The sequence below is a fragment of the Labrus bergylta genome, chromosome 18, assembly GCF_963930695.1.
Source record: "Labrus bergylta chromosome 18, fLabBer1.1, whole genome shotgun sequence".
Lineage (NCBI taxonomy): Eukaryota > Metazoa > Chordata > Actinopteri > Labriformes > Labridae > Labrus > Labrus bergylta.
This window is the reverse complement of record NC_089212.1, coordinates 6684670-6708562: the sequence shown is the minus strand read 5'-3', so window position 1 is coordinate 6708562 and position 23893 is coordinate 6684670. Positions and strand designations below refer to the sequence as shown.

Below are 23893 nucleotides of genomic sequence, written 5' to 3'. Positions count from 1 at the left end.
TCAACCTAACGACAGGCTAAGAGCTGGAGCTGAGGCGGGGTTTAAGCCTCTTGACGAACCGTTATATTGCACCCACATGTCAATCATGTCAGCCAAGAGCCTCACTATGCACGTATCGTTCATAAAATCAAAACAGAGCCGTTCAAAGAAATTCACCTCCCGCTTAGTGTGTGCCAATGATGACATTAACTAATCAGACCTGTTTTGTTTTTTGTACCAGGCTGTAAACATGTTCATTCATGCTGTACAAACGACCATGCCAGCCATGTGTATGTGACTTCCTGTGTTCCTGGAGCCAGCCTCTAGTGGACACTCAACTAACTGCAGGATTGTGCACTTCCGCATTTTTCAACACCTGAGGTTGCCGCTTGGTTTGGACTCTTTCTTGTCTTGTTATACTCGTGAAGGTGTCCGTTCCAAGTGGTAGTTTTACAAATCTGTGAGAAAAAACACCATCAAGAAGATCTGAAGCCGACACTGAGTGACTGGTTAAGTTACTCTTTAATGTACAACCCTGTGTTCAAAAATGACCTGTGCAAATCATACATGACATAATCAGACATCAGTTTCAGAACGAGCGCATGAAGATCATAGAGTGTATCTGTTTAAACTAAGTAGATCTTTATTTCCCCATTTTTAATTGAATATCTGTCAAAAAGTATTTGAGGTAATCTGAGCACATCATTGTATCTAATTATAATACAATATCTCAACTTTTGTTTTTACGGGTGAATCATATAGGGCTTTTTTAACAACAACATTAGAAACATACATTCAAACTGAGATTATGTTGTTGTATTTCAGTTCATCATCTGTTTCTGTTTTGCTAAAATGTCGACCTAAAAGAAAATAAAAACAAAAATGAATGATCAAAATGAACAGAGGGAGTTTTGGAGAAACCAGTTATTCAAATTTCATAAAAAGGAACATTACACAATTTCTACAGCTTCAGTAAAATAATGAATCAGAACTTTCAGACCGCTCTAGAGTCAGCTTTCATCTGCAACAATGATATAACACACACTAAGGGCGCACTCACACGAGGCAAAGCTGCTCCGTACCGTGCTGAAGTAAGATTGTCCCCCCTCCCTGTTCCCCCGCTGGCCTGCACTCACACTGCTCCAGGACTAACCGGGCCTGAGCACGGTTACCTCTTGTACATAACGTCGTAATACAGAAAGTATGCTTAGTTTACAAACAAAAAAATAAAAAATAAAAGGGACGCTTGGTCGACTCTGCGTCCACACATCGGAGACCAACACAGAGAACATGACAGCTTCTTTACAGACTTTGAGGCTTATTTTCAGTCATTAAAGTCAGATACAGTCAGAACACTCGGGGGTCGATTATACTTCCTGTTTGCGTCGTGTACCCGTGGTTGTGCTCCAACCGTGCCAGGGCCAAGGAAGTGTACCCTGCTTATGCACAGAACCACACACTCATAGTCAAACGTGCTTGTGCACCTGTACTGGTTTCCTCGTGTGAGAGCGCCCTAAACATAACAAAAAACACATTTATAATATATAGCTCTATATCACTCATGTTCAGTTATATATTATGTTATTTTGTGCAAAACAGCCTGTACAGGTACTTTTTAAAACACACAAGAAAAACATCAACCGCACACATTCGTCATGCTATAGTCTTTGTCCAAAACACACACACACAATCATCGCTCACACCAAACATGAACAGGTGTGGAAGAAACAGATGCACAGTGCAGGTGGAATCTATACAGGAAGTCCTTTATCCTGCAGACTTCAAACTCAAAATCAGTGCAACAAGGTGTGATCATGGATTTGAAGTTAGCACGTTGTTAGCCGAAAAATAACAACAGAAACCAAGTTTGAGAAGAATGTATTTGACGTGTATTTATGATTTTATTGTTTAACCTACAGTATATCCCATCTGTTAACATGGAGGGGGCGGAGCCACAGACTTATACTGCAGCAGCCAGTCAGTAGGGGGAGCGTCGAATGTTTTGGCTTCACTTTTAGGGAGTTGCATGTCGTCCATCTTTCTTTACAGTTATTGGCGCTGATGCACAATGAAGGTCCCTAATTGGTTGTACTTTTGGTTTCTTTTATTGTATAAGTATCTACAAACTTTGAACCAGGATGCGTGTTTAACCGCCTACAATGACTCCACAGTCTTATTGAGGTATTCCTGTAGTGCAGCCGGTCCCAGTGAGGCTCTTCTGTCCATTAGAGTTCTGTTACTGGTTCAGCTTAGTTACTGGTCTCTCCCGGCCGCCGTCGTACAAGTTGTGTTTCCGCTGTTTCCTCCGGTTCATTGAGGTCAGATCTTTTTCGAACACCTCTCCAGAGCGCAGCGCAGACACCAAATCATCAAACTCCCCGCCCTCCTCTTCATTCCCTCTGGCCTTCTTCGCCTTCTGCTCCCGGTCTTTCTTAAGCTGCAGAGCAAGAGGAAAAACATTCCCTTCATTTAACAAAAACCTGTTTGAAGACTTTTAAACATCTGCCTTCAGTCTATTTGTTAAAGGTGTTGAGAAAGACTTCAAACCTGTGCCTCCATCAGCGCCCGTCTCTCCTCCTCCTCCTTGCGTCGCGCCATGTTCTCGTTGTCCTGTTTGGCCTCGGAGAACGCTGTGAGGAACGCGTCGAAGATACCGAAGAACTCGTCGGGCTGCAGGTTGGAACCTTCTCCAAAGTGTCTCAGGGCCTTTGCAAACTTTTACAAAGAGAAATGACTGTTGAGTTCATTTAGGGATTTGCTTCCCTCTCTTTGCTCATGGCTACAAATCAACTTGCAGTCCGACCTCCCATCTTCAGTTGACAGCGTTGAAACAGGATGTGACCCAACTTAAATCTCCAATCACAGCGTGACCACTAAAATGTATTGTTTTTCTCATGCTAACTGTGTTATTCTAAGTGTCTGACATCATCACAGAGAGGATCCCTTCAGAGAGAGACCTTTGAATGAAGGGGATATCGATTTTTGAAACTAGTAAGAGAAGTCATCAGACTCCATTCACAAAATCGGTCATTTTAAACCACTGAACACTGGACTTGTTGGTCTACCGCTGCTTTGATTTTGATAGGCTTTAATGTGTTTATTTGTGACTTTTGTATTTCAAATGATCAGTTTAGATCCATCACAGTGTCCATTTAACACACAAGTAAGCCAATAAACTAAAAAACTGAGACAGAAGGTAGATCAGAAACTTCTATTTGCAGTAAGGTATAATTATTACTTTTGTCAGTGGAGTTTGGTGGCTTTGAAAAAGAGCGGCTTAACAGTTGTGTGTGGAGTCAAAAAGCACCTTGTGCTTATCTTCCTCTCTTAGATCCTTTAAAGATTGATGTCAGAATCCTTGGATAACAATCTGAGTCTGTCAGGGACAAAAAGCAAGAACTACTAGCAGATGCACTTTGGTCACAAACATTTACCCTCAAAGATCGCACCCATTACAGCCTGTTTCATGGCTGCAATTTGAAGAAATCAACTGGAGCAATTCAAAACCTTTTGTGGCTTCTTAGTGATTTAGACACAGAAATATGAAAATTAAAAACAAGGGTCCAGGGTTAAAAAAGATATAACCTTCATCATGTCTAAGCTGGATGAAATGAAAAGACATAAATGTGTAACTGACTGCCCTGAGGGCAGAAGTGAACAAAAGCAGTAATGTGTTCATGCGTCGTCCACTCACCACGTCTCTGGCCTCGCCGAGCGACTCCTCGACCTCAGAGAAGCTGAACGAGGCCACGGTGATGAACTGACTGACCACAGGGACAAACTTATCTGACGGACTGGCAGAGGACTGAGCCTGCTGGAACTGCAGCTCCTGAACATCACAAAACAAAGGAATACAAACACAGACATTCAAATGTGTGAATGTTATCCATACATGTAGCCTCCACACATAATTAGCTTACATGTCCTTGAACACATCTATTCAGGTGATCAGTCGGGGTCACCACAGTTTTCTAAAACAGTAGATAAGCTGATCTTTGGGGAGGTTAAACATATGTTCACTCACCGTCTCAACACTCTTTAGACCCGACCTCAGGTTGCCGATGTCTTTCTCCAACTCGGTCATACTGAAGAGACGACGAGAACGACACAAAGACAAAAAAAAAGAGGTCAGTCAGTCTTTTCTGGCTTAGTTTGTTTTTATCTTTTACTTGTTACAGTGAGATTTATAAAGAAGTCTCACAGTGAGTCCAAAACCATATTTATCCAGCAGACTTATTTCAGCATGGATTTTATTCTTCCAAAGCTGCTGTGGTTAAAAACCGCCTTATTTCATTTAAATCAGTGTTTCTCAACTGGTGGTCAACCGGGTCCCGGAGCCATTTTCACTGGGTCGCCAATGTGTGCCTAGAAAAATAAATGTGTCAAAAAGTCTATGAAGCGCCTTTTTTCAACATGTTTGTTCCGTTTTGTTTCATTGTTCTGTCACATTTTGTACTGTCTGAGGTTTAAGCTGCACAATTTCTCTTTGAACAATTGGTTGAAATATATCTGAAATTCAGGACCCAATTTTTCCTGAAGGAGTTGGTGGTGAGTCCTGAGGCTAGACCAGTTGAGAACCATTGATTTAAATAATAAATGTTGAGTATTTCCTGCAAGAATTTCACACTCCAGCAAGGTTTGGAGCGCTATCATCGACAGTCCTCCTAAGCCTACACCCTGGATGTGACTGTTTGTTCTTACTTGACTTTAGCAGCTTCTGGCACGTCCTGCAGCTCCTGACTAAACAACACCACCTTCGGATACTTCTTCTCCAGAACGGTGATCATGTAGTGCAGCAGGGTGACGTGTCTATAACACACAACAAACACGTTTAACAATCAAATCGTCACAACAATCATTTCAACCATTTATCCCCTCGCTCTGGCTTTTTAAAGAAACGTGTAAAGATGCATTTTTTTTTTTTTTGTATTTTCACGTGTGTTCTGTGAAATGAGGCAGAGGGCTGTAGCCTACTTGTCGATGCTGGACTTGGTGTCAGCTATCTTGTTGAGACTGGACACTTTAAACCCGTAGGCGTTTCCTCGCTGTCCTTTGTTCATGAAGTTCCCGAAGGCCAGGACGACCTCGAGGAGCTGCCGCAGAGTCTGACTCTTGAGCACCTCCTGCGACGCCACAGTCAGAGCTGAAACACGGAGACGAGGAGGGAGCATGATCAATATCTGACAAGTGAACATGTACTTTCATCCATTTATTCAATGAGTACTTCTGACTGCTCGGGATGGAATCAGATACCTTTGATTTTCGGTTTGACCTCGGCCACTCGCTCGGCAAACTTCTTCTTGAAGTAGAGGGACTGCAGTCTTTGTTGGTAGTGGTTGATGCTGGAGGACGGAAAAGAGACAAAAATGAGTCAGAGAGCAGCTCTACTGGGGCGGCTGTGGATCAGTGGTAGGGTTAGAGAGAAGCTCGCCTCTCAATTTTGTGTGGATTTTGGTGCCCCCCTGTGGACAAAGTTTGTACTTTGAAGTCCCATTAGAGAGCACTGGTAATCCAGATTGTGTCATCTCTAAAAGTCTGTATCTGGAACATTTTCATTCCATCAAATATTTTTTGAACAGCAGGAAAAAAGTAAGATGGCCTTGCCTGATCCTGGATAGAATCTGGAATGTGTGTTTCAGAGTGTGTACCTGCTCATGTCATAGAGGAACCGATCTGCTTTGGCCATACGATCCAGCTCGTGTTTGTGTTCCTCTAACAGCTCGATGTCGCTCTTCTCAGGGACGAATTTCAGCAGCTACACACACACACACACACACACACGCACACACACACACACACACACGCACACACACACACACGCACACACACACACACACACACACACACACACACACACACACACAGAGCAAACATACGTGTAAGAGTGCATCCAATTTGTTTAAACCCCCCTGGGAGTAGCTTAAGTTTGTTGAAGATAATCAAAAGTGATCATTGAGCTCAAACCGTCCGTCACATTCACGTTGTGTTCAAATCAGCAGCTTGAAAAAGGTGAGTGCCCCTGTGAGTGCCCAGCGTACATTTCTGAGAAAACATTCTGAAATTCTCAAGTTCATGTCCTGAACTTAAATATGTCTGTGATTTTGTTTTTGAGGAAGAAGAAGATTTTTGAGAAAATCTCCTGAATGTTGGTGTATGAAGGGTTAAACATCTATTTATGTCATTATTTATTATGCACTTTACATTTGCTTTAATAGTATTTGCAAATATATATCTATATGTTGTCAGTAAGATCCCTACTTAATTGTTAACTACATTAAAATGATGAACATGTGGCTGGTTGATTGTGTGTTTATGTTGTGTGTTTGTGTGTTTGTGTACCTGCTCCAGCATGTCTTTAGGTAAATCCTCCTGTTCGTCCATGCTCAGGATGGCATGTCGGATCTCCTCGTTGGTCAGCTTTAGCCTGAAAGTTTGAAAGTAAGATTTATTTATCCCACAACTTGTACATTTCCAGTGTTCAGCAGTATCCAGGAACAACATTTAAAGGGCACAAATAGAGTCGTTCAAACAGTTAAAGAACAGGAACAGACTCATAGTCCATGCAAACTGTGCTCATAAATGTTCACATGTTGTTGCACATAGGTTGTTGCACATTCCCTCTAAGAAGATCATTTTAATAAGGTTGCACATGAGGGATTGGGGTGAATTTATCTTCAGTTTGTGTGAGTAATTTGAGATCACATGTTTTAAGAGATGAATTCAATGTGACTTAAATATTCAACGAGATAAATACCAGAGATAACCTAAGTCGAGTGTAGGTTGTAGATAAGATCGTCCTTTTCTTTCATTCAGAATCATCTCTATCTCTCTCTCACACACACACACACACACACACACACACACACACACACACACACACACACACACACACACACACACACACACACTGACCGTGACAGCAGGATGTTACAGTTCTGAGCTCGACGTCCATCGATCACTGACAGCTCCTTCACTTTCTTTGCAAAAGAAACATCATCCTCAGCCTCCTTCTGTTGGCACAGAATAAAAGTGTCTTTGAATATCTTTAGAAGCCGTAAACAGACGCTCCTGCTATTATTGTACAATGACATCAGTTCACATTTCCATGCTGTAATGCAATGACTTCTATTTGCAATCATGATTAGTGTCAGTGCGTCAGAATTTACTTGTGGTTTTTGGTACGCTGAGAAAGTCCCCTGAAACTCCTCCAGGTCCAGAACTTTGAACACCTTGAGGTCGTCGATGTCTTTCCAGATGGTTCCTTCTACCTTGTTCTGAAACAAACACACACATATGCATCACTTTCAATCAAGCTCCAGTTTTTCATCTTTTTATTCAAACATTTCTGCAGCATCTCGATCAAACTCAACCACTCCCATCGAAGACCACCGATGTGTTAATCTGTCTCCGACTACATCCTGACGCCCCTCTGTTTCTGTCACACCCACACACTCATTGGTTCTTTCTGTCGGCTTGCTCTTAAAGTTGAAAAACTTGGGTGGCGTCCCTCTGTTAAATATGTATCATAGTACTTTTTGAATAGAGCAGGAACTTTAAGGTCATGTGACCATGTCTTGTTATTTCAAACATTTTTTTCTTTAACTTTCTGCAGCTACCCAATGGGTTGTTTCTTCTTGATTTAATGTAATTTCCTTTTGTGCATATTTCTCAGTACAGTATGGAGACATGGAGGAAAACATTAGACAAATGTGTCATCCACCAAGTCCTGATGACCTTTAATACATCGTTTGTGGTACAAGGTATGATACCTGTCTGTTATATAACGAGGAGTAACTGGGCAGGTAAAAAGTCTCTATAAAAACCTGTTAGCTTTTAGTTCCTCAAAAAGAAGCTTCATGTTTCATGGATAAAGTGCCAGGTTATATGAGTGAGAATGTGGGGACAGTATTAGCAGCGCTGCAGTGCTAAATGCTCATCTGTATTCATGTGAAGTAGAATAACAGCAGAAGTTTAAACGCCCGGGTTTTGCAGTGTACCTCGGGCAGTTTGCTCCAGTTGAAGGACTTCAGTGGGTTTGACGGTCGAGGGATGTTCTTCCTCTGCGTGTTTCCAATAGGAGCTCCCGGAGGAGGTGGAGGAGGAGGAGCAAACGGAGCCTGGCCAAACGCTGGCGGGCCTCCAGGAGGAGGAGGAGGAGGAGGTGGCGGCGGTGGAGGTGGAGGAGAAATGACGGACGAGACAGAACCAGGAGGAACTAAACCAGCGGAGGTCACAGGAGGTCCACCTGGAACACCGGAGGACTAACAAGAAGAGAAGATAGAAGAGAGTTATATTTCTATTCTGCTGTGTGGGAAACAGAGAAATGGACGTTTGTGTTGTTGGCCGTACGGAGCTGAGTTGCTGCAGACGAGCAGACAGCTCTGCGACCTGCTGCTTTGCTGTCTTGTGGTCGTTGCTCTCCCGCTCCAGTTTGTCCTTCATCTTGTTCAGCATCGCCATCATGTCCTCTTTCTCCTTGTTCTTGGCCTCACACTCCCTCTCCTTCTTTTCAAAACGCTGCTGTAAGTTCTGGTGTTCTGCAGAGAGGACGAGGTGAGACAGAGGGAGTGAGAAAGGAGAAAGACTTTGAGGAGGAACTATAATTGCATTTCTTTTGGACAGATGAGAAGTGAAGAGGAAAACCAGAGAACAAACACATCAGTTCTTCTTTTTACATCTTCACTTTTTGAGCATGATGTTGGTTCATGGTGTGCTTGGGTCTTGATGTGACCAGATATGGTTTAACCTGCTGTACAGAGGCCCTGAAACACATCTGAATCTCCACCTTTGCAAAGCTCAGTGAAGTTGACTTTTACCTTTTCTCATTTTATCAGCTTGTTCTTTCCATTTTTTGACCGCGTCCTCCTTCACGAGACTGAAAACACAAACACAAAGAAAAGAGAAATAAAAATGTAGTTCCTTTTTTCTTTCTTTCTACATTTCTAAAGTTACTGATGTGTCCTGAAGTTGCTACACACCAACAGGCAACAGGTGGCAGCAGAGGCATACCTTCATGATTTGAGACTTAAAGAGCAGGACAAGCAGCAACCTCCAGTGTCACAAATCAATAAAAACAAAGCAAATTTTGGAAGTTGAAGTTAGAAACCCTGGAAACTTACAGGCGTACAAGATTTTTCACGTTGAAGTCCTCCAGCGGTGCCACGTCAGGGTTTTCACCTTTATCCGTCTGCAGGACCAGCTGCTGGATGATCCGGTCCAACAGAACCCAGTACTGAAGAGTGGTGCTGCTCTGCTTATCTGTACACACACACACACACACACACACACACAAACACACACACACACACACACACACACACACACACACACACACACACACACACACACACACACACACACACACACACACACACACACACACACACACACACACACACGGAGGTGTCAACAGAGGGAACACCTGTCTTTAAATATGTTATGTCATCAGGATCATGCGGGGTCTTACAGGGCATCATGAGACAGTGGTGCAGAGCAGACAGCAGGTGAGGATACGCGTCAGTGTGCGTTAGTTTCTTTCTTATCAGTTCAAACATCTGGCTCGCACTTTTGGTTTCTATGTGCACCTAAAAAAAAAGATACCAAAAAATATATACTATTATTACATGATGCACATTTTCACAATTCATTTAACATCAAGATGAAATGTAAGCTGGAGATGAGCTGCTCTGGCGTCTCTTGAAGCTCCTGTGAGGAGCTTTTTGATTGTATCGTTTTGGCGTCCCCCTGTGGACAAAGCGGTCCCTGCTGATTTTATCCGGTTGTGTAAGTATGATTTCCTTCTGCTTTCTTTTAATGGTCAAATGTATCATGTATCTGGTCAAAAGTTTAGGTGTGAGATTTTTTTTTTTAAAGGGGTTTTGTTTGCAGCGTCCTTTTCCTCACTTTATTCAACACCTACCCCGCAGCAGTTTTATACGGTGGCTTGGAAGTGCAAAACAAAATTACAAAGTGTGAAAAACTTTTACAAAATGTGAGAAAATGTTTTATTTTCCGTCATTTGGTGCATTCCCTTTCCGTCAAGATTCTGTCATTTGTAAATTTATTTGGGGACTGGTAAAAGTGTTCTGCCACTTTTGTCTCAGTGCTTGTAAAAGTATTTCACATCTTGTAAATTAGTTTTGTCTTTGGAAAAAAAATGTTTTGGGTTTGTAATTTTGTTTCATAAAATGTAAACATGTTTTTCAAAATGTAAATTTGTCTCACATTTTGTAAAACTGTTTCACACTTTGTAATTTTGTTTTGCACTTCCCAGCCACCGTAGTTTCAGGATGATTTTTTAAAATCAGAGTCAGCTGTTACATATATCTCTACCAGACTCTGTTGACAAAAACAGTTATTTTTGCCATTCAGAGAACACACAGGCTGATGTTCTTTTGCTGCTTCGATCTACTCGTCCATTTGTGTTAATGTGTGACTTTGGTGTTTTAAAGGCTGAGTTTCGATGCTACACAATATTTACTCGACACACAGAGACCGAAAACAAGTAAACGAGCTGATTCAAACAAATTCCTGCTTGTGCTCAGTGGAGTCTGGTGGCTTTCAAGTAAGCCATCCAGCTTCTCTTTCAGGTCTGATTTTAACATAACATGCTGGATTTTGTTGCAGCCATTGCAGCCTTTCTATCTGCTGCCTACTGGAGCCATTTTTAAAACATCTTGTGCATGAGATATATGTAAAAATGTTTCCAAAATAATCCATAAATTCCCCTTAAGCGATTGTGTGTCACCTTTCTACAGAATATAACAGGAATCAAACAAACATAGAGGATATGTAATATAGATCTGATTGACTTACAGCATCAAACTGTTTGGACATCAGCAGCTCGTCTTCATTCCTCAACATTTCAAAGAAGTCCAAATGTCTGCAGATACAGATAAACACACGTACCAACTGAATGCAGAAAGACACTTGAAATCTTATGTCATGGTACAGTTCTGTTCCTCTGACCAGTTACCTGTTGAATTAATGTTATTTAATTTAAAGTTGTTGGAGATCAAAGTCTCACTGAGGTTAAAACATCTCTTTTCTAACAGCGTCTTTACAAAGACGAGCAGCAGCAGCCGGGTGTTTATTCAGACTAAAACATATTTATAACTTTGAAAAGAAAAATACAGGAAAATGTGTCAAAAATAAACAAACATCAACATCTCAAAAAGCCAGTTGCATAAAAGTCACATTGAATTACTTGAAATGCAAACAGTGAGAGGATTTTGATCTTTCTACCACAAAGAATTGATGTTTGAATTCTTTGAAAGCCTACCTGTCGAGGGTGGCGTTCTCGTGCAGGTGCAGTTTGTCGATGACCGGCTGAATGCCCAACATCAGGAACTCATAACGCAGATGGATCCTGAACTCCAGACTGGTCTGAAGACACAAACACCACACCACAGTGATGAGTTATTCATTCAGCAAGAAGGAAACAGATGTAAGGAAGAAACTTTAATAAAAAAACATGATAGAATCAAATACTCTGTTTTGGTTTTTTTTTACAACAAAGAGACGGGTGATACAACTTTAAGGAATCCCGGTTTCTGACTCTAGCCGCTGTCCTATTTAAAAAAAAAGAAGGCATTAGCTACATATGTGCTCACCTCTCCTGCTCCTTTGCTGAGCACAGCGTTGATGAAGGACATGATGGCTGTCTTCAGGTTCACTTCGTCTCTGTATCGTCCGGTCGATCTGTCCAGGTCTGTCACCAGAGTCTGCACACAGGACGGGAAACATTCCTGTTAAATATCTATAAAACAGGCGTTTTGTTCTCCTGTACTTTGTTTGCATCAGAGAAAGACATCGCTGTAAATGTTTATTATTCAAATGTGCAGAATCAGAGCATCTTTTTAAAAAAAAGTTTTGCAGAATAAGAACAAAAACTAAAGGCCGACCTGAAAGCGTGTCCTCTCTGCTGCAAACTTTTGGTAGAGCAGCATTGCTTCTAGGACTTTCCTGTGACCTCCAGGAACCAGACATACAGCACCGAGGATTTCCAACACGGCGATCTACAGAGACACAGAAGAAGAAGAATGGTTTACAACAAATAAGAAGGAGAGAGATTTTCATGCATAACGTCAGCAAGAAGTATCCCTCAGTTGTCACAGAGATTTCGAGTAATTTGCCACATCACAAGAAGGAAAACAACAGTGTGATAATGCCAACAGAGCACATGTAAGAACTAAATTACAATCATTCTCTGATACAAAGTGACAATAATCTGCACATGTTGTGCATTTTTAAGGATATAAATGATCAGATCACTTCCTGTTTGGTTGCACTTGATGGCTACAAACACATACTTTTGTATAGAAGTTTGGTGTGAGAGGCCATCTTGTTTTTGTGTGTAGCATCAGTAGGATTGACCAGTAATGCTACACTTGAATTTGGCTGCATGGAGGTAAATTGTCCTCGTGCAAATGTGGGGGAACGTACAGTATTAGCTGGAATGCAATCAAAGCACCAATCAGCTCATACCAAATGACAGTTTAATTTTTTATTCATCTCATTAATCTGCAATTGAGTTTGGCTAAAAGTAGCTAGAAGGTACCGTTAAGAAGTCTTGGTCTTGATTTTGAACGTAGCTATCTGGACATCTGCTGTCTTTACCAAGAACCCTGAACCTGCTGAAGCACCCTGAGGCTAAACCCTCGTCACCCAATAAGAGCTCCCCCGACAGTGAGTGTCTGTTGGGTACCTTTGTTTTGATGTTTTCCGTGGCCAGACTCTGTGCGATGATGTTGATGCTCTCGCAGTGACCCAGCACGTGAGCTCTGCCCTGAGAGTTGTTCATCAGAGCTTTGATGCAGCCGATCAGAGTCGTGTGGACCTGAGACTCGGTGGTCTCGTGGTCCATCGTCTTGAGGAAGTTCAGGATACAAGAGAGGCCGTCCAGCTCGATGAAGTGAGTCACAAACCTGGAGGTACATCGATCAGAAGGGGCGGGTTAAAATGATTCTACCATTTGAGAACAATGTGCCGCTCGGATGCGGGGGGTGGTACCTCATTGGCTGAGTCCTCAGGGCTGTCTTTAGACCCTCCACAATCTTATGTCTCCCCTGCTCGCCCTCTTCTTCCAGGGTCAGCAGAGTCCTCCTCTGAGAGAGAGAGAGAGAGAGAGAGAGAGAGAGAGAGAGAGAGAGAGAGAGAGAGAGAGAGAGAGAGAGAGAGAGAAAGAGAGAGAGAGGTGTCAAATAAAGTGATACTGACTAAAAACATCCTCTCATGATGCGTTTTCAGACTGCAGGAACTTTTTCATGGCTCTAGGAACTGTTGGATCCCTTCCCCCTCCGCACCGCAGGAAGTATGAACTATTTTAGTTCCTAGAGCCACGTTTAGAGGAACCTTTTCAGCTCCTGTTTCAGAGGCGGTACCATGGTGGTGCGAAATCAGACAGAAAAAAGTACCCGGGAGTGTAGTTCTAAGGGAACTTCCAAGTGGATAGTTCCTGTTTGGTTCAAAAACACCTTTGGTTAGGGATGGGAATCATTCAGGTTTTTTTTTTTTTTTTACGACCGGTGCTAAACTGATACTTTGAAAACGATACTGGTGCCATGGTGAACGTTTACTTCCATTTAATTATGTGCAGCCATTTACAGCCTGTTTCTCTGCTGCTGACTGAAGCAGTTTACTGTTTAGTGACATATGATGGAGAACTTAAAAATGAAGGAATTTTTCATCAAAAAAAAAAAACTGCAATGTAATTTAGACCAAACCTTATTGTTAAAAAATAAATATAAGTGGATAAACTGATGACTTTATCAACCATGAATAAAAGGTCACATTTAAAGGGCCAGTGTGCCAATAGTTGTGATGATTAAGTGTAGTTTTGTAATCATCTTATCCGTCAAGACTGCCCGACTTTCAAACAACAAGGAGGTGGGAAAATTTGACTTTTTAAAGAGTTCACTAAGAGATAAAAAAACATGTGTTTGCGTTTGGATAAACTGTAAACATCATGCTGAACACATGGAGAGGTACTCACAGCAGCCATGGACCTGAGCTGGTCGATGTAATACTCTGGCCACCGGGTCGCTCCTTTATTCTCCTCAGCCTCCTGAGATACACAGAGCAGACAAGGACACAAAGGATGAGGCATATTTGTGCGATCTGAGATCAGACATTGTAGCGTGGCTGTCAAGAAAAGTATAAACGTGCTAGTTTCTCACCATTTTCTTACTACAGTAAATTTGCCATTTTTTCTCGGCTGGCAGAGCAAACATGGCGGCTCTGTGCTCCTCGGTGAGGTCCAGCTCATCCTAAAACAGAAAGAGAGAATGGACAGAGTTGGTGATAAGAAGGAAGATGATTCAGAATATGACTCTGGTTCTGATTCTGGTTTTAGGACTCACCACCAGCTCGGCGAACATGGACTCCAGCTCCTGAGAGGCGGGCATGGGCAGGGTGGACTCCAGGACAGCCGCCGTGTTGACATTGTTGTGGAGGTAGGTGATCTCCGGTTGGTCACTTTCTTTGAAGCAGCAGGAAAACAGAGAGGACAGACCCTGCGCCTCGGGCTGCCTCACCCGGGACGCCATGTTCACGGTGGGGACGTCACCAGAAGTGTTGACTGAGGGAGAACAGAAAAAAAAATCAAATCATAAGACAGAGCAAATCAAGATGCTTCAAAGGATCCAAAGCCACATTTCAAAGTGTGATATGAAAATAAAAATGCAAAAGCAAAGTTTAAATCATTTGCTTCGGCTGGTTCCCTCCACAATAAAAGTTGGTAGAAACATCTGTTACTTCCACATTAGGAGAGACTTGATAGTCTCTGCAAGTAAAGGGTAAAAACATGAGTAAACATGCAGCTGGAATCTCTGCATCTCCCAAAGGTGTGTGCACTCTTTTACAAGATCTCAAAAAAGTTTTTTGAATCTTGCAAAAGTTTCTCAGGATCTGGCAAAGTCCAGGATAATGCAAAAGTTTCTCATGATGTTGCAAATGTTTTCTAAGGACCTGGAAATTTATTGGGAACACACAAACGTTTCTGGAATCTTGCAGAGTTTCTCGGGGTCTTGCAGAAGTTTTGTGGGATCTTGCAAACGTCCCTAATTATCTAAAAAAAAAAAAACCTTCAAGAAATCTTACAAAAGTTTCTCATGACCTCTCAGAAGTTTCTTGAATGTCACAAAAAGTTTCCTCGGGGATCTCAATTACTTTTTTCTATATATAAAGTCTAAACTTTTTTTCTCTTCATGTACCTTGGCGACCTCGTCTCTATCGGACAGTTGGTTTGAAAATATCCTAAAACAGAATACGTGAAAGCATCGCCCTTGAAAGACAGAAGCTTTGGATTGATAACCTCTAGAAGCCTCAGATAAACTTCTGATCAACTTTGAGATTTTGGCCAGTTTTGAAATTTAGGATCTGGAGAAGATCTTTGATCCTTGAAGGCCTGGATGTCATTGCAGCATGTTCCCCTTGCTTTCCCTCTCCATACAGACAATTTCCCTTCATACACAAACGCCTGTTAATACGTGATTACTACTCAGACTACACATTAAAACATGTTTATGTAGAATCTGGAAATAGGGATTGTTACTTCTGTAACTTGACAAAATCAGGGTTAAAAGAGTTCTCTGCTGCAGCTTCTGATTTTGAATCATGTTCAATTAAAAGACAGGTTTGATGTCCAACTACACGTCTGTTCTTTAACTTAAATACTTTATGATGATGTGCACACACACACTTCTGTTCAATTATTTCTTTCTCTCAAACCTTTAAACATGAAATAATCAGAACTTTTGATTTGCTTACACACCCATTAACACTCTGCAGGCAGCACAAACACCTGTTTCCATGTCAACACCAACACACAATCAACCACACACACACACACACACACACACACACACACACACACACACACTCACACTTATCAGGGTGTGATTAGACCACAGCAGTTCTTGTTCGCCCGGCTGAGTCATGAGGTGTGGCTCTGTGCTCCACAGTCCTGTCTGATCATTTCTGAAAGCTGATTGATGAAAACATCACTGAGGTATGTCAGGAAGAGTTTCAGTCCACATACTGAAGTCTTTTGGTCATGAGGCGAGTTGTGATGGTGCAACGTCAAACTCCAAACAGAGACTTCTTGTTCTCCCCTAATGGAGCGGTAAGACTGAACTGTGCATTGATCCATATTGAGAGCTCTGCTGCAATGTTATTAAAGAGGACATATTATGAAAAATCCACTTTTACAGTGCTGTTGAACATATATTTGTGTACCCTGAGTGTCTACTGACCCACAAAATGTGAAATAAATCCATCCAGTTCTTTGTTTGTGGTCTGCATAAGTCTTACACCACAGAGAAAAATGCTCCGTTTCAAATTAGCTCTCCTTGTGATGTCACAGTGGGATTCTGGTAAAAACAAAAATCCCCTCCCCTCTCCTGGTATCTCCACCCATGGAGTCCATCCCCAGCCTAGAACGAAAGTTTTGCGCATGTCCGCCATTTTTATTCTCACTAGTGAAGGAGTGATGTCTACCGGGAAAACTCAGGGGGGGCTCATTGCATTTAAAGAGACACACACACCAAAACAGAGCGTTCTGAGAGAGCTGGTTTATACAGGGTCACAAACCTCCTCTGGTGCTTGATTCATGTTATATTTTGACCAAAGCACAGCACAGATGTTTCATTTAGACCACAGGGGGACTGTTTGAAAAGGTGGAGGAGGGGGATAATATGTCCTCTTTAAGGTTATTTATCGTTCCAGCAAAACAGTTTAAGTACCGTCTTTGTGGCGTTTTTTTTTACATCATTGGTAGATTGAATTAGTTATTTGAGCCATCAGGATTCAATACGATACAAGTTAAAATCAAATGATACCTGTTTTGATGCCACAGCAACAAAAATAGAATTTCTTGTTTTCACTGATCAAAAAAATTTTAAGCAACATTGCGGATCGTGGAACTTAACTCTAATTCCATACAAGCTGCTAAAGTTGCGGTATGTTGGCAACGCATTAAAGAGGACGGGAAACTTGGCAGGAAGTTCTGTGTCATTAACTTTTTGGCCACATTGCATCACTGAAAAGTTGGCGCCCAGTCAGAGGATTTATTATTGTCGGGTGATGGACTAAAGAAAGCTCTGATGAAGGATGGAAAACCACATCAAAACATTATTAGATGTTTGATTCTCAAATTCAAACTTAATGTGAATCTGATGAGTTTTCCACAACGGGGAGATATTTTAACCAATCCATGTTATGACCACGCTCATGGGAACAAAGGGAAGTCAAATAAACAGATGGTTAAAGCAAAACATAATTTATTAACAACAGAAGTGAAATTATGTTACAAAAACAAAGCAAAGGTGAGGCTGGACTGACAGGCAGATCAGGAGCGGGCGGGGCGGTGAAGCATTTTGACCTCAGACAGGTGAGCACTCCCTCTGCAGCCGTTAATAACCAAGTTCAAACAGCTTTTATATGTTTTCTTGGAGGCTGATTACAGATGTAAGGAACTAACAAGAACCTGTGTGATCAGGGAAGATGCCAGGAGATGATTCCCAGCTCGGTTACCTGAGAGCTCTAAAGGGCAGCTGTCTAATGAGACGCAGCTTCAGATGATCCATTAACACCAAACACAGACCTGTAAGGAGGGCCCATTTCTGCAATAACTGGAAATAAGAGTTTATTTGCTCATTTGAATTTTGCAGGTTGAAGTTTAAAAAGAAAGACCTCTGTCCGATGCATCAAATGATCAAATAAATAAAAAGGAACTATACCAAGAAGAGCTTTATAAATAAGACTCAGCCAGTGGCTATACCTGCTTCAAGGATGGCCAATCAGATTTAGTGCACAGGTCACAGTGATGAGTAAAGCGTCTACAACCAGTAACAAATCTCAGCGCACAGTGATACACGGTTTCCAATGACTGTAAACATTTGGCCGAGGCGCCCATATACAGAACATCTCCATAATCCAACAAAGAAAGAAAGGTTGATGAAACAAGAAGTTTCATTGCTCTGAGGGAAAAGCAGGATTTATTTCTATAAGACAACGATTCAGTTTTAACATAAATACGGTATTTTGTTGTATGCAATTCGGGTTTTTATTTGAAGCTTTTCACACATTTGATATTCCGCGTTTATTTTTTTGGTTTCAGATTATTTATAACATAATGGGGGTGAACGCTGGTTGGAGGGGCCCCTGTGAATTTTCCATCAGACTCGAGGATCGCCACTGCTTAAAGCATGAACCATTTGAACTGTCCAAAAGGTGCGTTAGCCACCAGAGAAAACTGTTGTTGTTGCTTTAAATCTTGTTCCGAGACTGAGACAAAACCAAGAATAAAACTATCTCTGAGAAATCATCATCTTGTGCAGAGGTCGTGTCACTCACTTAGTCTGTAACACCAGGAAGGTTGTGGATGTAACCGGGGGATACAAGTCTAATTATGAATGAATTGAAGTTTAAAGGGCCGTTTTCCCTCTAATCACACGTCTTGACCATTCTTCATTTAAAATCTAGAGGCCACCCAAGCACTGAGTAAAAGTGCTTTAGATTCTGAGTCCTTCAAAAAGTGGTCTTGAGACCAAGAATGATTTTGAGTACTTCAACACTACTGAGAATATTATTAACTCAGAATCAGTGGGAGAAAAAAAAAACCTTGAAAGGTTGAAAAAAATGTAAACTTGCTTCATTTTGCAGAGATGGAAATGAAGCCATCACACCAAAGATGCTGCCTGCAGTGAAACAAATTAAACCTTCAAACTTTATAAATGCACTGAAGTACAAAACGGTAATAAGTCCTTCGATGCATTATCAGCAACTACCTTCCCTGCTTGTCTCTTCAAAGATGTCAAGAGTCATCAGACATTATTTTTTGCTAGGATTAAAGTGTTTACAGGTCGACTCAGTGACTTTTTTCAGCGTCCTTCGTTTCAGCTCCTCCAACATTAAAAACACAAAACATAAAGTTCTGACATGTGATGTTTGTTTCTGTTTGTTTACATGCTGTCTGTCACTAATGTGTTTTACATAACAGCAGGTCAATGTGTGCTGCAGGACTCTAATAATGATTAGCTGTGTGTGTGTGTGTGTGTGTGTGTGTGTGTGTGTGTGTGTGTGTGTGTGTGTGTGTGTGTGTGTGTGTGTGTGCGTCCATGCTCTCGATCGATGACAGGATTATTACCCGTACGGACACTCAGATGAACCAGTGAGCGCGGAGTTCACAGGGTTTAATCAATACGTATCGACCCCTGCATGTTCTGTCCTGCACACAGAGCTCAAAGGTCAGTATCAGCCACAGAGCGGTGGAGGGATTACTATCATTCAAGGACGATTCAGGCCGGAAATGTTTGCTGGGAGTTGTGTATTTCCCACCCTGGATTCAAAACTATGAAGAGAAAAAGGGCCGCTTGGAAAAAAAGTTTTGAGTACAGACTTTTTTTCCAGAGTTTTGTGTCACGAAAACATGACAATAGTGTCATCAAGCCAACATGGCTTCAATCAAAACCAAAGGATCAAGTCAAATCATGTGCCATCAGTTATTTTAGTGTTATTGTTTTTTCAGAATCGTCAAAATCCAGCCAAATACCCAAATTCCTTTGAGTACAGCAAAACAAAAACTTTCTGTCAACTCAGACACTATACAAATATGTAGTTTAATTTTTTAAAGAATCAGATGTTCCCTTAAAGGTCCAAGATATCTACTGATTTAAATGATAAAGTGACCTCACTATATAATCAGACATGAAGGAAACATGCTATGTTGAAGTGCTGGCTTCTCTGACAACAATGCAGCAGCCAGTATGTCCTCCTTCTAACTTTAGATTCTGGTCCTGAATGTTCTGGATTTGTTTGGACCAGAGAAGGTAGGCGGTTTTAAGACACCTCCACACAGCCGTTTTGGACGCCCCTCGGTTTACCAGATAATGAGAGCAGTTATCAGGTCAAACCAACAGGTGTTGCAGCGATGGAAGCGAGAAGTGGTTCAGATAGAAGTGATTGTACCCGACCTAAAAAGCCTCTGCATGTTTCTAATAAGCTCCACGAGCAGAAACGTGCTCAAACTAGGATCAATATTGGAGATGCTTTTGAAAAATGGAGAGAGGTTAGAACACAGAAAGGTTTACAGACCGATGCAGAGCTGGATAAACACTGAAGCTTCAGTGTCCACCACATGGCAACCTGCGTGAGCATCGACTCTAGAGAGGGGGAGGGTGGGGGGCGGAGACAGCTCTCTACAATGTTTTGAATTTGGACTGCAGTACCCATTTTAAACACTAGGGGTCAGAGTTACATATTGCTCCTTTAGAAAGCTGGTCACCGGAGACTGAGTCCAAATAAATTCTGGTACAGATTCTTCAGGTTCAGGAAGGTATTTTATCTCTATCTGTATCCTTATTTAATTTAGGTTAATAAAATTAACCTAATGCGGAAGTTTAAAAACCTGCAGTTCATCGAGTGTCCACTAGAGGCTGGCTCCAGAAGCACAGGAAGTCACATACACACCCTGTCAAAAAAGTCTTTACAGCAGAAATGAACATGTTTACAGCCTGGTATAAAAGAACGCTACAGTTCTGACTAGCTCATATCTCGATCGGCACACAGTGAACGGGGGAATTGAATTTTTTTTTTTACAACTCATCACTCTTAATTTTATGATTTATAAGCATTGTTCTCAATCGGGCGCATAGCTAATGGATTATCTAAAGGTCGGCGTTTACAAGCCCCTTGCTCCTCTCCTCCTAATATGAACACCTCTGGTGGAGGTCAAATGTCAAACTCAGACTCAGTCATACACACTAAGAAATCAACATGTGACATCACAATGGCTACGTACATCAGACATATTCTGTGAGTTTCTTTTCTTTAACATAGTTGTTCATCTGTATTCATATTTTAAATGGGACAGTTTCACGTCGTCAGCTTTTGAAAAGACAACACTGCTGGCTCTAAACGTCTCCTTCCACGTTTTCCTCGTAATGCAACTTAAGAAGGAATCTTTTATTTGATTTTACATATTTTATTACTCCAAGAGGGTAAATTCTGGTTTACACTCTGTTATAGAGAGACATGCTCCTCACACACATAGGCCTGATGTACACACACATGCACAAACAGGAACTGTGGACAAGCGTTAATGGAGAGATGTCAGAGTGGGGCTGCTACACAGGGAGCACTCCAGAGCTGTTGGAGGTGCAGTGCCTTGCTCAAGGGCATCTCGGCAGTGCTAAGTGAGCTGGCATCTCTCCAGCTACAACATCCAGACTTTCATCCTCACTGGGACTTGATAGGTGACCATCTGCTTCCCACCCCAAGTCCCTACTGACGGAGCTACTGCCGCCTCTACTTTCTATATCATGTGCATGTTTCTATCACATCCAGGGTGGTGAGACAGAAGAGATCATATTTAAACTCACATCATTTGGCCCAATTAGATCAAATCTGCCAAAACAAAACTGTCTGAAGTCAGATTTGGACTTTTGCTACTCATGCTTTTTTTTTTTTTTACTTGTGCAACGTTTCTAATATCGTCATGTTTAAGCTCCAAAATGAACCGATTAGGTTTAGCAAAAAGATTAGAGTTTGGGTTGAAACAACAGTTATGATCAAATGTTCTGCATAAAAACAAAAAAACCTTCTCTTTATTTGTTCAGTAACTAATCTGTCTGGGGTCAACTAAAGAGCAGTAAACTTTTTGGTGGCTCACAGCAGGATCCAACCCTCGGTCACTTGGATTCAAATCTCATGTTTTACGACAGACAACTCTGGATTTCATTTCAGCAGAATACAAGTCTTTGTGGAACTATTTTACAATCTTTGTGTTTTGTTTTTCCGACATCTTTACTTCTAAACTTTCCATGATTCCCTTTTTTTCCCAACAGTTCTGTTTTCTTTGTCTCTACAGTACCAGCAGGAACATATCGGTCAGATTAAACTTTACTAATCCCACCAGTTGCAGTTTCTTTCAAGCAGTGGCAAAAAAACACAAAAACATGATTCAAAAAATGTGAAACCAGCCGGACAAGAGAGAGAAAATGTAGTAGTGTAAGTGCAGAGGAGAGGAAGGACACAGGGAGGTAAACATAACCTCATTTGGGTTGTCAATAGTGTTTTAGCTAATTTGTTATAAAGGAGAGGGTTGTGCTGCTGTTCTACATAAAGTGTGTGTGTTTGTTGTGTTTCTTACCTTTGCACTCCTCTTCTATGTGATGCACTGAGAGGCCATGTTGAGCTCCAGCAGTGAGTGTAGCAGCAGGCAGGTGTCAGAGATCTTTTACTCTGTGCTTACTGTTGCTCCAAATCCAACATCACAACAGCTGGTTGCTACGCTGAGTCTCTTCTGAAGACGTGTTTTTTTTTAAACATCTTTTTCATAAAATCCAGAAGAAAAAAGAGAAAATATGAGAGGCGGGTAAAAGTCAGAAGAAAAAAAAAAGAGTCTGGACTCCAAAAACAAAGATTTAAATTCCCGAGCAGGAAAAAATAGCAACAAAGTCTGAAACTTGAATCACTCTGTAGAAGATTTTAAAGATGTTTGGAGTCTGCATTCATAATCCACGAGAGAAAAAACGTTCCCTCAGAGTTTGACAGGAACTTGGAGAAAAATAAAAAAATCCACTCTCATTCAAATCCTCTCTCTACCCCTCTCCTGGTGCTGCCTGTGCGTTCTTCTTCTTCTGTTTTGTTTTGTGAACTGATCAATAGATCTGATCAGCGTGTGTGTGTGTGTTCGGTGAATGTGTGTGTGTGTGTGTGTGTGTGTGAGGCGGAGAAACTGACGATGAGCCTGGGTGAGCGTGTTCAGAGAGCAGAACACACACAACTGCATTCCTGTTGGAGGCAGTCACACCCAGACCTCACCCACTGCTCTGTGTGTGTGTGTGTGTGTGTGTGTGTGTGTGTGTGTGTGTGTGTGTGTGTGTGTGTGTGTGTGTGTGTGTGTGTGTGTGTGTGTGTGTGTGTGTGAGAGAGAGAGAGACAGAGAGAGGTCTGACAGTGGTGGTAATAGCGGTGCAATTTATGTTCTGATGTTTAATCAGGCTCCCCTTTTTGAAAATGAACTCTTTCAGTTGATCAGATTTCTCCTGCTGTCTCATCCTTATAAACCCACCTGTGAACCCGTCTCCTGCGGCACCTTTACGTCTGGACCGCCGTCTTCTGTTGGTAAAAATCACAATATTTCTACTCACCCAACCTTCCCTTTCAAAAGAAAAAAACGGAATGCTAACAAGGTGAGCTCAACCTGCCTGATCATCCTCAGCTGCACCACACACACTCCTGCAGGAGGAAACAGCGAGGATGTTTTCCACCCCGATCATTTTGTTTCCTCCTACATGTTGATATCCATTCCATTAAACTTTCCCCCTCTTCACTAATGACTAACATCCTCGAGTCTCCGGTGTTTGCAGAAGAAAGGAGTTACTGATGACGCACAATGTCTCAACTGTGGAGAAAATACAAACAGCCGATGAGCGACTGTGACTGATGGAAATCACAAATACTAAGAGGTCAAACAATGCAGCAGTCGTCACAGTAAATGTGCATACACATTCATACTCCGCTGATGCAGCAGCAGCGGGAGGAATTTGGGGTTCAGGAACACATCGGACATGTGGCAGCAGGAGCTGGGGATCGAACCCCCGACCTTCAGTTGAGAGATGACCGACTCTACCACTGAGTCACAAGCTGCCAAAAGTGTACAAAACTTTGCTGCAAAATTGCAAAACAAAAGCGACATTACGTGAAAGGGGAGAATAAAAAATGTCTGATGAAGGCACCATCATTCTCTCCCTCTGATTGAAAATAATCTCATTTCTGCATCAGAATATTTCAGATCTACACTCAGACTGGAGCTTCTGGACTCATCCTCCACCACTTCCTGTATTACAACATGATTATTATATTCAGAGAAGACACAGACGAGGTGTGTGTGTGTGTGTGTGAGTAACAT

The 23893-nt window shown here is 41.8% G+C and overlaps 1 protein-coding gene across 1 annotated transcript; it reads right to left on the bottom strand.

Annotated features, from left to right (window-relative positions):
- Positions 1-482: 482 nt before the first annotated feature.
- On the bottom strand, positions 483-23244 carry daam1a (dishevelled associated activator of morphogenesis 1a). The gene is made up of 26 exons (XM_065966395.1): positions 22130-23244; positions 14340-14557; positions 14157-14246; positions 13973-14044; positions 12991-13085; positions 12686-12905; positions 11883-11996; positions 11592-11702; positions 11261-11364; positions 10795-10861; positions 9446-9563; positions 9099-9237; positions 8796-8854; positions 8329-8516; positions 7977-8240; positions 7146-7253; positions 6892-6989; positions 6319-6403; positions 5628-5734; positions 5233-5321; positions 4954-5122; positions 4681-4788; positions 4004-4064; positions 3674-3808; positions 2527-2694; positions 483-2416 (listed from the first exon to the last, which is right to left on the bottom strand). The coding sequence occupies exons 2-26, from the start codon at positions 14523-14525 to the stop codon at positions 2216-2218; spliced, it is 3156 nt and encodes a 1051-aa protein (XP_065822467.1). The 5' UTR covers positions 14526-14557; positions 22130-23244; the 3' UTR covers positions 483-2215.
- Positions 23245-23893: the final 649 nt, after the last annotated feature.